This window comes from Schistocerca serialis, chromosome 7 (assembly GCF_023864345.2).
Source record: "Schistocerca serialis cubense isolate TAMUIC-IGC-003099 chromosome 7, iqSchSeri2.2, whole genome shotgun sequence".
Classification (NCBI taxonomy): domain Eukaryota; kingdom Metazoa; phylum Arthropoda; class Insecta; order Orthoptera; family Acrididae; genus Schistocerca; species Schistocerca serialis.
Window position 1 is genome coordinate 88401899 of NC_064644.1, and position 14482 is coordinate 88416380.

Genomic DNA, 14482 nt, shown 5'->3' on the forward strand with positions numbered 1-14482 from the left:
ATTAGAACAGCGTTGGACGAAGTGTATAAGTCTAAAAGGAGACTGTGTCGAAAAATAAAAAAGGTTTACCCCAAACACGTGAGTAGTTTTTATTTTTGCACGGGCTTTCCAAACGCCCCTCGCGTGTTACCGGCTGGCAGACGCAGATGTGAGGGCGTCGCGGCGTGCTTCCTGCACAACACGGAGGCACTCCTGTTACGGCGTCTTGCCGCGGCCGACTGGGACCTTGACGATAATCATGGCTGCCCTCATATTCCCTTACTGTCTAACATCGGGCCACTATCACACCAGAATACTCCACAAATCTGAGTACAGCACGATTCGACTAGTCGGCCAAACGGAAACCTGCAATGAGGCCTATTTCAAACTGTCGGGTGCTGATAATACTGTGACATGAACATCGATGGTAACTCCTTGTCTCTCACAGTGATCACCCAACATCTCACGCTGGCCATGGCCGTTATACAGGGTGTCCTGTTTATCTTGACCACCCTAAACAACTGTTTGTCCAGATGCAAATTACAATATGTTTCAAGCAAATGTTCTTGAGCCATCAGGGGGACATCAATCAGCATGACTGCCTGCGTTGTAGCTTTGTTTTTTACAATGATATGAACAGCGGTGTGATTTTTAAATGGCACCCAGTATTTTTTATTCGGTAATTCATTTCCTCTCCTAAAGACCTATTCAAAAATGTATCACAATGTACCATTCACTGAAACACAACGTTATTAATTACATAACACAACACTGACGTTGACGCTCCCAGCGATTAGTGCAGGTACTCGGGGTAATGGAACACATCCACGTGCTGACGTTGACAGAGGACAAATGTAAACATAAGTAGACTGCACACCCGTCATTCCGTCAACCACCGTCAGTTGAAGAGTTGTGTGAGTAGAATGTACGCCAACGAAGATAAGGTAGAAATGTTACTCGGGAGAGTAAGTTAGCAGAACTGTAATTGCAATACTGTTTCCTTATGTACAGGTACATTTAGTACAGTAAAAAATTGTTCAAATGGCTCTGAGCACTATGCGACTTAACTTCTGAGGTCATCAGTCGCCTAGAACTTAGAACTAATTAAACCTAACTAACCTAAGGACATTACACACATCCATGCCCGAGGCAGGATTCGAACCTGCGACCGGAGCGGTCGCTCGGTTCCAGACTGTAGCGCCTAGAAACGCACGGCCACTCCGGCCGGCTTAGTACAGTAGTTTAGTACTTTTAAATATTGTTGTGTAGAGTAGGCATACAGTAAAGGCTGCCCTTCCTACAAACTGCGTCGACATAACGTTTCTTTTATTGTTGTTATTGAAGGTAGGCGAAATCCCACGCAGACAGCGCAACTGTACAGAGAGCGATATCCTGACAAGAACCCATCTTCCCGACGGGTGTTTTCTCGTCTTGTTGCGACGCTTCAGGAAACGGGAAGTTTGAACCCACGACAACGCAATCATCGTAGCACTCGCACAGACGAAGCTGCCTAAGTTACTGTTCTCGCTTCCGTTGCTATGAATCCACATGTCAGCACGCGACAGCTTGAACACAAGAATGGCATTCCTAAAACCAATGTACATCGTATTCGTACACGTCACCGGTTCCATCATTACCATGTACACCTACATCAAGAATTGCATGGGAATGACTTCCAGAATCGTGTACAGTTCTGTCAGTGGGCACAGCAGCAAATCCTCGCGAAGCTGAACTTCTCCTCGAATGTTCTATTTACCGATGAATATTATTGGTCCAGCGACAACTCACGACGGCTTAGACAGGTGGACCATCAGCGTCAATGGAGAGTTAACGTCTGGTGTGGGATGCTTGGTACTACAATTATTGGCCTTTATTTTATCAATGGTAGTTTAAACGGCACAGTGCATGCCAACTTCCTCAGACGAATTCTTCCTCCTCTTCTGGATGAAGTGCCGTTAAGAAACAGAATGATTATGTGGTATCAACGCGATGGATGTCCAGCATATAACGCCTTGCGTGCACGTCGTATTCTGAACCGAAAGTAGCCTGCCAGATGGATTGGTCGAGGAGGAACAGTTACTTGGCCTGCTAGGTCTCCTGATTTAAATCCTCTAGACTTGTTCTTTGGGGATGCATTAAAGACATTGTCTATCGCGATATTCCAGAGGACATGCAGGAACGTATCGTGCTTGCTTGTAATTCTCTTCAGCAGGCAACACTGGAAGCAGTAAATAGTTCTTTCATTCAACGAGCGCACCAGTGTATCGGTGTCCAGGGTCACCACTTTGAGCACCTTTGAATGTACTACTCCTGTGCAATGGTACAGGAGATTCAAAGTCAATTTGGTTTTCATTTGTTTTCTGACAACTCCAGCAAGTGGACGAGTTTGTGATCCCGGGCTCAAAGTCAATGTTGTGTCATTTAATTAATAACGTTATGTTTCACTGAATTGTATACTGTGATACATTTTTAATAGGTCATTAAGAGAGGAAATGAATTACCGAATAAAAAATACAGGGTGCCACTTAAAAAAAGTCATAACCCTGTTCATATCTTTGTAAAAAACAAAGCTACAACGAAGGCAATCATGCTGCACAGGGTGGTCAAGATAAATGGGAACCCTGTATACCCTAACAGGCTTGGTACCAACAATAAACATGAACAACAGTAACGCACTCTTGTGGCCGTCCTATATGCCACAGAGAACTGCAACTCATTTACGAAACCGCCAAAGGTGTGTATGTGGTAGACTGACATTCGACAATGCCTTATGTTTTCTTCTTTTTGTCACGAAGTCTATAATTAACCACCTTCTCTTCGGTTTTTATTTTAATGTTTTAGTTTTCGTGTGTTCTTAGCCCTTCTATCGTGTTGCCAACCCGATTCAACCAACATGTTATTAGCATATTTGCATGCGAAAAGAGCCAGCAGTCTGTGACGGTCCCCAAATTCGATTTTGAACGACTGAACCATGCTTCAAATTGGTCTTCCGCACAATTTCAAACTGTGTAGGCCTAAATTATAAGTTGATTCCAAAGAAATTGAGTAATGCCTAGGTAGGGCTTGGCTGACACGATTAGAATCACGTCACAGCCACTGAATAAAGAGCTACCTCATCTGAAGACGGACATTTTATTTTTCCATGAGTTACGGCAGTTCTGCCAAAGTGACGGCAGCAACGGGAGGTGGTTTGGTTTGACAGCTCCAGATGTGACCGAATAAATTTTCTTCTGAGCAACAGTATGATGGCAACACTGATGACAGCCAAACTGAAATGCAACAGAGACATGCGTTTATTTTGTGCTGGAAACCAATAACAATAATAAAACGTTACGCAATGTATCTGTTAGTTTTCCAATCATGAGTATGATGTTAAACTTCAAACCAAGGTGTGATGCTGCAACCCCCGACAAAGCAGCAATCACACGATGAAATAAAGCCACGGCAGTTGATGATCAGAGAAGCTCTCGAATACGGACTCAATTTATACACCAAAAACTGAACTTGGTGGATCACAAGATCAACATTGATTAAAGAAAAGCTGTTTTTCAAGTACAGCTTTGTGAGGACAACGGCCAAGACAAGCATGAAACGATTAAAAGGGCTTGAAATTATAGTGCTACAGGGAATGCTGAAGATGAGGTGAGTTGAAGTCAACAAATGACGGAATCCCGCTAAGAGTCAACGACAAAAACAGTCGACTACAGAACACAATGAAGCGAAGACAGGATGGTCGGGCACCTAGTGTGGCATCAGTCGTCGATGAAAACGGTAGTTGGAGACAAGGTAGAGGCGAAAAAGTTGAAGGGGTAGACCTAGGTATGAGCGCGTGAAACAGGTGGTACACGGTGTGGGATGCAGCAGTCATGCTGAAATGCACAAAACAGATGGCAAGCGACAGGTCCGGGGGACTGCTTCGCAACATGCTTACGGTTGATAGGCGACGCTGCAACCTATCTGACATGGCCAATTAAAATACCGGGTGATCAAAAAGTCAGTATAAATTTGAAAACTGAATAAATCACGGAATAATGTAGATAGAGGGGTACAAATTGACACAGATATGCTTGGAATGACATGGGGGTTTTATCAGAACAAAAAAAGTTCAAAAAATGTCCAACAGATGGCACTTCATCTGATCAGAATAGCAATAATTTGCATAACAAAGTAAGGCAAAGCAAAGATGATAATCTTTACAGGAAATGCCCAATATGTCCACCATCATTCCTCAACAATAGCTGTAGTCGAGGAATAATGTTGTGAACAGCACTGTAAAGCATGTCCGGAGTTATGGTGAGACATTGGCGTCGGATGTTGTCTTTCAGCATTCCTAGAGATGTCGGTCGATCACGATACACTTGCGACTTCAGGTAACCCCAAAGCCAATGATCGCAGGGACTGAGGTCTGGGGACCTGGGAGGCCAAGCATGACGAAAGTGGCGGCTGAGCACATGATCATCACCAAACGACGCGCGCAAGAGATCTTTCACGCGTCTAGCAAACCTTAGTTTTTTTTTTTCCTAACAAAACCCTATGTCATTCCAAGCATGTGTGTCAATTTTTACCTCCCTATCTACATTATTCCGTGGTTTATTAAGTTTTCAAATTTATACTGACTTTTTGATCACCCGGTATAGCCTCTAAAAGAAGCATTTCCGGTGCATCGTTACGCTTCAATAACATACTGGCAAGAACCGTTTTTCCGGTCGGGAATTAGGAATGTTCTTCAGCTCCTTATGCACTTACGTAGTAGAGATGACGGAGATAAAATCGAGCAAGTAACAATACGCAAAGAGGCGTCCAAGCATCCCTTCCATTTGTGCAAGTAAAGGAAAGATATCTCAATACAATGTATATTAAAAAGTACCTTCTTCCAGACACTTGACAGCGAATCGCAGTCTACAGACGAAAACTTAAAAAGGAAGCGCACACAGACACATAAGCAATTATTGTTCCATGGATTCTCAATAGTGTTATATTAACCAACTCAAGGACTCTATGCAACGAATCGGCATCTCCCAAGTGCTGAAGACAAGTGTGCCACAGGGATCGATAATGGCTCTGGTCTTTTTCTTATTACATCTACGAGCGGCGTTCAACAAGTAATGCAACACTTTTTTTCGGCCGATTTGGGTTTTTAAAAAATGCAGGATTTGTTGTGGAACATTCCCGCTTCGGCCCAAATAGTTTCATGAAGTTCCGTAGGTGGCAGCGCTATTTATAGCCATCAAAGAGGTGTCATTGAGTTTGTTTTGGTAGAAAACCAGAGCATCGCAGACAGTCACAGGCGCTTGCAGAATGTCTACGGAGACCTGGCAGCGAACAAAAGAACGGAGAGTCGTTGGACCAGGCGTCTGCCGTCGCCGCCACAAGGTCGCGCAAACCTTTACGACCTCTCCCGCGTGCCGACCGGCCGGCCGCACGTAGCTGCTGCGACTCCTGCAATGTCGGAACGTGCGGACACTCTCCTTGGAGGTGATGGACGGATCACAAACACCTCGCTGCTCAACTGGACGTCTCTGTTGGTAGCGCTGACACATTCGTCCACCAGTTGCGGTACTCAAAAGGCGTGAGGGCGCTGGGTTGCTCGCCGCCTGACAGAAGACCACAAAGAGGAGTGAAGCACTACTCGTGAGGGACTGCTTGCGCGCTACGAGGCCGATCGTGGCAATTTTTTGTCGAACACCGTCACAGGCGATGAAACACGGGTTCATCAGTTCGAACAGGAAACAAAGCGGCAGTCCACGCAGCAGCGCCACACCGCCTCTCCACGAAGCCGCACCCTGAACCGGCAAAGAAACGGCGACGGCCTCCTGGGACTCTGGAGGTGTCAGTCATTCTGTTTGACGTCCTATATCATGCTGCAACGATCAACACTCAAGTATACTGTGCTACCGTCAGGAAATTGAAGGAGGTGGTTCAAATGGCTCTGACAAGGGAACCTCCCCATCGCACTCCCCTCAGATTTAGTTATAAGTTGGCACAGTGGATAGGCCTTGATAAACTGAACACAGATCAATTGAGAAAACAGGAAGAAGTTGTGTGGAACTGTGAAAAAATTTAGCAAAATATACAAACTGAGTAGTCCATGGGCTACATATGCAACATAATGGACGATCTGAGCAGAGGAGCGGCGTGGTCCCGTGGTAGTGTGAGCTGCTGCGGAACGGGAGGTCCTTGGTTCAAGTCTTCCCTCGAGTGAAAATTTTACTTTCTTTATTTTTGCATAGTTATTATCTGTCCGTTGGTTCATTGACGTCTCTGTTCACTGTAATAAGTTTAGTGTCTGTATTTTGCGACCGCATCGCAAAACCATGCGATTAGTAGACGAAAGGACGTGCCTCTCCAATGGGAACCGAAAACATTTGATCGCAAGGTTATAGGTCAACCGATTCCTCCACAGGAAAACACATCTGATATATTCTATACGACACTGGTGACGGCATGTACGTCACATGACAGGAATATGTTGTCGACCCACCTAACTTGTACACTTGGCGAATGGGTAAAAAGATTCTTCTACCATGCCCGATTTAGGTTTTCTTGTGAATGTGATAATCACTTCCAAAAAAGTGATGAAAACATAAGAGTTTGTCACATAAACTGAAAATAAAGAATTAAAGTTTTCACTGGATGGAAGATTCGAACCAAGGACTATTCGTTTCGCAGCTGCTTACGTTACCACGAGACCACGGCGCTCTTGCGATCCCAGTATCCTTGATATTGCGTATCTTCCCATGGACTACTCAGTTTGTACATTTTGCTTATTTTTTCACAGTTCCACACAATTTCTTCCTATTTTCTCAACTGATCTGTGTTCAGTTTTTCAAGGCCTATCCACTGTGCCAACTTATAACTAAATCTGAGGGGGGTGCGATGGGGAGGTTCCCTTGTGAGCACTATGGGACTTAACATCTGAGGTCATCAGTCACTTAGAACTACTTAAATATAACTAACCTAAGGACATCACACACATCCATGCCCGAGGCAGGATTCGAACCTGCGACCGTAGCAGTCGCGCGGTTCCGGACTGAGGCGCGTAGAACCGCTCGGTCACCGCGGCCGGCAATTGAAGAAGAGACTTCAGCGTGTTCGTCGCCACAAAAATGCAAACGAACTTCTCCTTCTCCGTGACAGCGCAATGTCTTACACAAATCTGCTCACCCGAGATCTTTGGACGGCTCTTCCTCATCCACCCTATAGCCCGGATCTCGTATCTTCCCCGACTTGCATCTGTTTGTACCAATGAAGGGCAATGTTGGGCATACTTGCATCAGTTTCTCAGTCAGTTTACACGTTGTCAACAATAAATCGCAATTCTAAAACGACAGTGGCATTCACAAAAATGGTTCAAATGGCTCTGAGCACTATGGGACTTAACTGCTGAGTCATCAGTCCCCTAGATCGTAGAACTACTTAAACCTAACTAACCTAAGGACATCACACACAGCCATGCCCGAGGCAGGATTCGAACCTGTGACCGTAGCGGTCGCACGGTTCCAGACTGTAGCGCCTAGAACCGCTCGGCCATCCAGGCCGGCTGGCATTCACAGATACAATAATAAAACAGAAGTGAGCTGCACTATGCATCAATCATTCTCAGTCTGACACAGAAAAGTGTGGGGTATTCACACACAGAAACGTTAGACCAACATAGTTCCGTATACATCAATGTAAAAAAAGTAGGTGAGGTTCATGTAAGTGGTCAGCATGCTGCCAGAGGTAGTTTTAACTGCGGAAATGTATTAAAATCATAAATAATTGAACCGTTTCCCATCACAACAAACGTCTCAGATATCCCAAGGAACACACAAATAAGTAGTTAACTGAGTAAGTAATAAACTAACTAACTAATTTCAAATGTGCATCGCGCTACATATAATGAGAGAACGGACCAGTCATATCTGTAAGCTGTCACCATAAAAAAACTTTAATAAAAAGAAGAGACAAAAATGCAACAAGTACTGCAAAATAAAAAATTTAAAAGCGTATAAATGTGTGAAAGATGTGGTGTGCACATCTCGCTCACGTAATATCAACTGTTGTTTCCTCTTCTGTGTAAGCTCTATAGGAATGGGAGCATGTCTGTCAACATAGGGCGCTGAACCGTGCTCGTCTTCGACATATGGGTAAAGACTGATACAGCTAGAAACTAGAAGTCTAAAGTAATTACGAGAAAGTCATGAACTGTGACCTCTGATAACAAAATTGCACGGTTCCACGAAGCAACTGAACACGCATTATTCGGCGACTCGTTCATCCTTAAAATCGCTGATTGCAAATCATGGAATGATTCATTTGAAATATGCGTTGTCGGGTTCCTTCACCAAGCTTCCTCAGTACGAGTTTACACTCGGTCACTAATGACCCCGTCGTCGACGGGACGTTAAATATTAATGTTTCAGCCTTCCTTCCTACCTGCTTCGTTCGTGAATGCCGCTTATACAAGACGCACTGTATAGTACAATAAAAAGCACTCCCCGTATCGGATAAAGGCAGTCTTGACTTCCGAAGAACGTTTGAGTCACTGCCACACAACGGTTGCTATTGAACATAAGATACCAGGACGTATATCTTGAGCGGCGAGTCGTCGACAGATGTGGAACTAATTTTGGCGTTCCTCAAGCAAGTGTCGTGGGGCCCTTGTTCTTCATGTTGCATGTTAATCACCTCACAAATATTTCACAGTTTCCGCAGATGATACGGTTTTCTACAATGAAATACTGTGGGAAAAACTACAAAATTTTCAATCATATTTTGATAAAAAGAAAAACATCGAGTGTGAAGCACTTGTGTGATATTGAAACTGATATTACGAATATTATGAATTACGCTACTCTATTTTGTTCATGACGTGTGTGCTGTTTGCAGTGCAACAGCTTGTACTCCCATCTGGAAAGCCCTAAGGAGCACAGCAAAACAAGTCGCTATCCACTGGAACTTTATGCAGGTGCTGCCGACCAAAACGTCAATGTAATTGCAAATGTTACCCATCTGAAGATCGGCACGGTGCCCGAAACCTGTTACGGTACTGAACCAAATCATTTTAAAACTACTGGTGGCTCGTTGCGTTATTCACTAACAAGATTTCAAAGTCGTGCAAAGATTACCGACTTACTTTTAATGTAGAGAAAGGAAAATTATCGACTTGACGCAACGCAAGGAGATTCCCATTGCTACAAAACGAATGATTCAGAATGAGAATCAGTCAACTCATCCGCTACCTGGGTACAGCAACGTGTACGGATAACCACATAGGATCAGTCGTAGAAAAGACAGGTGGCAGAGTTCGGGTCATTGGTAGGATACTGGATTACGCAGTTTGTCAAGAAAAAAGCTTATTTACAGATCACTAGTACATCATGTAATATCTCTTTATACTCGATGAATTATTCTGATACAATTCTACCCTTGAATGACGTTTACTAATTTTCTATCTTCATACTCGCAGAATCCATGCGCAAAGTAGTTTCATACAATAGCTATGCTATGAGCGCATAAGTATTCTTTGTAGTACTCTCTCTGGTGGTTGTTAGAAAAAAGCATCCGGGATTGTATTCGTGCCGATTAGCCTGAGCATTGTTTGAAGAATTGTAATCTGAATATTGAGATTAATGACAAAAGGTAACTGATACGAAAATGTACGATATATATATATATATATATATATATATATATATATATATATATATTGCTCCTTCATACAAAAGGTGTGCAACAATTTACATTATTTGACATTTGAGAATTAATGATATTCATCGATATATCGCGTAGTTTTTAATCAGAAGGGAACTTCCGAAAGACTGGATACGAACCTGCATTTAAAAATCCAAGAGCTCCATTACTTCTTCGGAGGGTTAAACTTCATCAAAGACAAATATCCGCTTGATCTGAGGTTTCCCGACTGATTATACAACGCTCCCAAAAATACGAGGCATTTTATTTGTACAGGTTAGCAGACTGCCACAAAGCACGAGCCTGCAGAGAAGAAGAATCATCGCCTGATTTCATTCTAACAAGTAAAATTTCTGAATCATTTTGAGTGACTGAGTTATGACTGTGTTTCCTATTATGAATGATTGATTGCTCGAACGAATTAAGAACTACATAACTACATAAATATATAGATAGGAGGAAAAATTACGATCACATCTTAGAATATTGCTCAAGAGTATGGACCTATACAAATAAGACTAACAGGGGATATTGGACGTATTAAAGAAGTCAACACGAATGGGCACAGTTTGTTTGCCCCACAGGAGAGCGAAAAAAACTGAAGCCTAGGAAAGCCTACTTGCAAAGTTCTGAGAGACGGTTTTTTGTGGAGAATGTAGAAATAAGCTAAATTCCGCTACATATCGCTCCTGTACAGTCCGTGGAGTCAAAGAATAAGTTTACTACGGCACCCAGTGATGCATGTAAACGGTTGTTCTTCTCGCATTGCGTCCGCTACTGAAACGGGAAGACGCAGTGGTTAATGCTGCATCGGCAAGTATCTTGTGCTGTGCACTTGACAGTACGGACGCAGATGCGACCGATTCCGCGCTGAACCCTGTGGCATGGCTTACCTGGGGCCACGCTGTGCAGGTTCCAGAAGGGCCAGCGACAGCCGAACACTCTCATGGCAGACGCTGCTCTTCACATCCCCTCGCCTCCTCACATCACGACGCCCTCACACACACGCACACACACACGCGCACGCGCGCTGCACGGGCAGACAAAGGCGCGCCGGTGTCCGGCCGGCGCTGCAGCGGCAGCTAGACTAGCCGGCGAGGCGAGGCGAGGCGCAGGTTGCCAGTTGCCCGCAGCGGCCGTGGTCAGCGACCTGGCGCGGCGTTGCCGCACTGCAGCGCCGGAGGCCCGCCGGCCGCCGCTCGGGGTCACCCGCTTTGGGCTCGGGCGCTGGGCGGCGCGGACACCGGACGCGGGCTTCCGACTGCTCGCCGGCTGGCTGGACACGGCACGATGCCGGTGCACCTCGAGCCAGGCCAGCGCCAAGTGAGCATGAACTCAATACGCTACCCCGTTTACTCTACATCTACATCCACACACGATACATTCATGAGCCAAAATACACCGAAGCACCAAGCAAACTGGTATAGACATGCGTATTCCAATACAGACACGTTTGTTGTGGTCTTCAGTCCTGAGACTGGTTTGATGCAGCTCTCCATGCTACTCTATCCTGTGCAAGCTTCTTCATCTCCCAGTACCTACTGCAACCTACATCCTTCGGAAACTGCTTGGTGTACTCATCTTTTGGTCTCCCTCTACGATTTTTACCCTCCACGCTGCCCTCAAATACTAAATTGGTGATCCCTTGATGCCTCAGAACATGTCCTACGAACCGAGCCCTTCTTCTAGTAAAGTTGTGCCCACAAACTTCTCCACAATCCTATTCAATACTTCATTAGTTATGTGATCTACCCATATAATCTTCAGCATTTTTCTGTAGCACCACATTTCGAAACCTTCTATTCTCTTCTTGTCCAAACTATTTATCGTCCATGTTTCACTTCCATACATGGCTACACTCCATACAAATACTTTCAGAAACGAATTCCTGACACTTAAATCTATACTCGATATTAACAAATTTCTCTTCTTCAGAAATGCTTTCCTTGCCATTGCTAGTCTACATTTTATATCCTCTCTACTTCGACCATCATCAGTTATTTTGCTCCCCAAATAGCAAAACACCTCCTAGTACTTTAAGTGACTCATTTCCTAATCTAATACCCGCAGCATCACCCGACTTAATTCGACTACATTCCATTATCCTCGTTTTGCTTTTGTTGATGTTCATCTTATATCCTCCTTTCAAGACACTATCCATCCCGTTCAACTGCTCTTCCAAGTCCTTTGCTGTCTCTGACAGAATTACAACGTCATCGGCGAACCTCAAGGTTTTTATTTCTTCTCCATGGATTTTAATACCCACTCCGACTTTTTCTTTTGTTTCCTTTACTGCTTGTTCAATATACAGATTGAACAACATCGGGGAGAGGCTACAACCCTGTCTTACTCCCTTCCCAACCACTGCATCCCTTTCATGTCCCTCGACTCTTATAACTGCCATCTGGTTTCTGTACAAATTGTAAATAGCCTTTCGCTCCCTGTATTTTACCCCTGCCACCTTTAGAATTTGAAAGAGAGTATTCCAGTCAACATTGTCAAAAGCTTTCTCTAAGTCTACAAATGCTAGAAACGTAGGTTTGCCTTTTCTTAATCTTTCTTCTAAGATAAGTCGTAAGGTCAGTATTGCCTCACGTGTTCCAACATTTCTACGGAATCCAAACTGATCTTCCCCGAGGTTGGGTTCTAATAGTTTTTCCATTCGTCTGTAAAGAATTCGCGTTAGTATTTTGCAGCCGTTACTTATTAAACTGATAGTTCGGTAATTTTCACATCTGTCAACACCTGCTTTCTTTGGGATTGGAATTATTATATTCTTCTTGAAGTCTGAGGGTATTTCGCCTGTCTCATACATCTTGCTCAGCAGATGGTAGAGTTTTGTCAGGACTGGCTCTCCCAAGACTGTCAGCAGTTCTAATGGAATGTTGTCTACTCCCAGGGCCTTGTTTCGACTCAGGTCTCTCAGTGCTCTGTCAAACTCTTCACGCAGTATCATATCTCCCATTTCATCTTTATCTACATCCTCTTCCATTTCCATAATATTGCCCTGAAGTACATCACCCTTGTATATACACTCTACATACTCCTTTCACCTTTCTGCTTTTCCTTGTTTGCTTAGAACTGGGTTTCCATCTGAGCTCTTGATATTCATACAAGTGGTTCTCTTTTCTCCAAAGGTCTCTTTAATTTTCCTGTAGGTAGTATCTATCTTACCCCTAGTGAGATAAGCCTCTACATCCTTACATTTGTCCTCTAGCCATCCCTGCTTAGCCATTTTGCACTTCTTGTCGATATCATTTTTGAGACGTTTGTATTCCTTTTTGCCTGCTTCATGTACTGCATTTTTGTATTTTCTCCTTTCATCAATTAAATTCAATATTTCTTCTGTTCCCAAGGATTTCTACTAGCCCTCGTCTTTATATCCACTTGATCCTCTGCTGCCTTCACTACTTCATCCCTCAAAGCTACCCATTCTTTTCTACTGTATTTCTTTCCCCCATTCCTGTCAATTGTTCCCTTAAGCTCTCCCTGAAACTCTGTACAACCTCTGGTTTAGTCAGTTTATCCAGGTCACATCTCCTTAAATAACCACAGACACGTAAACAGGTAGAATACGGTGCTGCGGATGGCAACGCCTATGTAAGATAACAAGTGTCTGGTACAGTTATAAGATCGGTTACTGCAGCTGCAATGGCAGGTTATCAAAATTTACGTGAGTTTCAACGTGGTGTTATAGTTGGCACACTAGTGATGGGACACAGCATCTCCGAGGTGGCGATAAAGTGGGGACTTTCCCGTACGACAATTTCAATCGCAGGGGGTAAGATCAGGGCTTCTTGGAGGCCAGTGGCGAAGTGCTCTGTCACGTGCTGCCTGGCGGCCGATCCATCGCCTCGGGTAGTTGACGTTCAGGTAGTTACGGACCTTTTTCGTAGGACTCTCCATACAGTTGATTGTGGAATTTACAGCTCTCTGCTAGCTCTGCGAGTCGATTTTCCTGGGCTGCGAACAAATGCTTGCTGGATGCGTGCTACATTTTCATCACTCGTTCTCGGCCGTCCAGAACTTTTCCCTTTGCACAAACACCCATTCTCTGTAAACTGTTCATACCAACGTTTAATACACCACCTATCAGGAGGTTTAACACCATACTTCGTTCGAAATGCACGCTGAACAACTGTCGTCGATTCACTTCTGCCGTACTCAATAAGACAAAAAGCTTTCTGTTGAGCGGTCGCTATCTTAGCATCAACTGACGCTGACGCCTAGTCAACAGCGCCTCAAGCGAACAAATGTACAACTAAATGAAACTTTATAGCTCCCTTAATTCGCCGACAGATAGTGCTTAGCTCTGCCTTTTGTCGTTGCAAAATTTTAAATTCCTAAAGTTGTGGTATTCTTTTTTAATCACCCTGTATTATGACCACTATCCACAGCGAGGTTTGACTCGGCCTGCTGGCGTAGCGGGTACGTGACGCGGTATGGAAAGCACATAAGCGGACCCGAGACCAATGGGGAATCGTTCTGTCGACGGTACGGGCCACAAATGGGGTTACCGAGCAACGTAAGCGATTTTGACAAAGAGCAGGTTTTATGGTACAGCACCTGGTATAGAGCATCTTGCAATTGGTGAAGCTCGTCAGATTGTTCGCGTGCTACTGTGGTGAGCATCCACACAAAGTGGTTGAAGGACGCTGAAACGACGAACAGGCCTCAAGGTGTTGGGCGTCAACGCCTCGTCACAGAACGTGGAGATCGGAAGCTTGTCCGCTCCGTAAAGGACTCTAGGTGGCGGCCTGTGGTAGATCTTACGGAAAGGACAACTCTGGAGCAGGCACAAGTATTTCTGGGCACACCGCTGAGCGTA

The 14482-nt window shown here is 44.4% G+C and overlaps 1 protein-coding gene across 2 annotated transcripts in view; it reads right to left on the reverse strand.

Moving 5' to 3' along the window:
• The window catches only part of LOC126412609 (tyrosine-protein kinase Btk29A), a 376741-nt gene that overhangs the window by 269958 nt on the left and 92301 nt on the right, over window positions 1-14482 (reverse strand). The window contains exon 1 of one of the 2 annotated variants that reach the window (XM_050082277.1): window positions 10548-10698. The exons of the other annotated variant lie outside the window; for it this stretch is intronic. Within the exon in view, the coding sequence (XP_049938234.1) occupies window positions 10548-10602 (55 nt within the window). The 5' untranslated portion in view covers window positions 10603-10698. Of the gene's footprint in view, window positions 1-10547; window positions 10699-14482 lie in introns of those variants that run through there. 2 annotated transcript variants of the gene reach the window in all.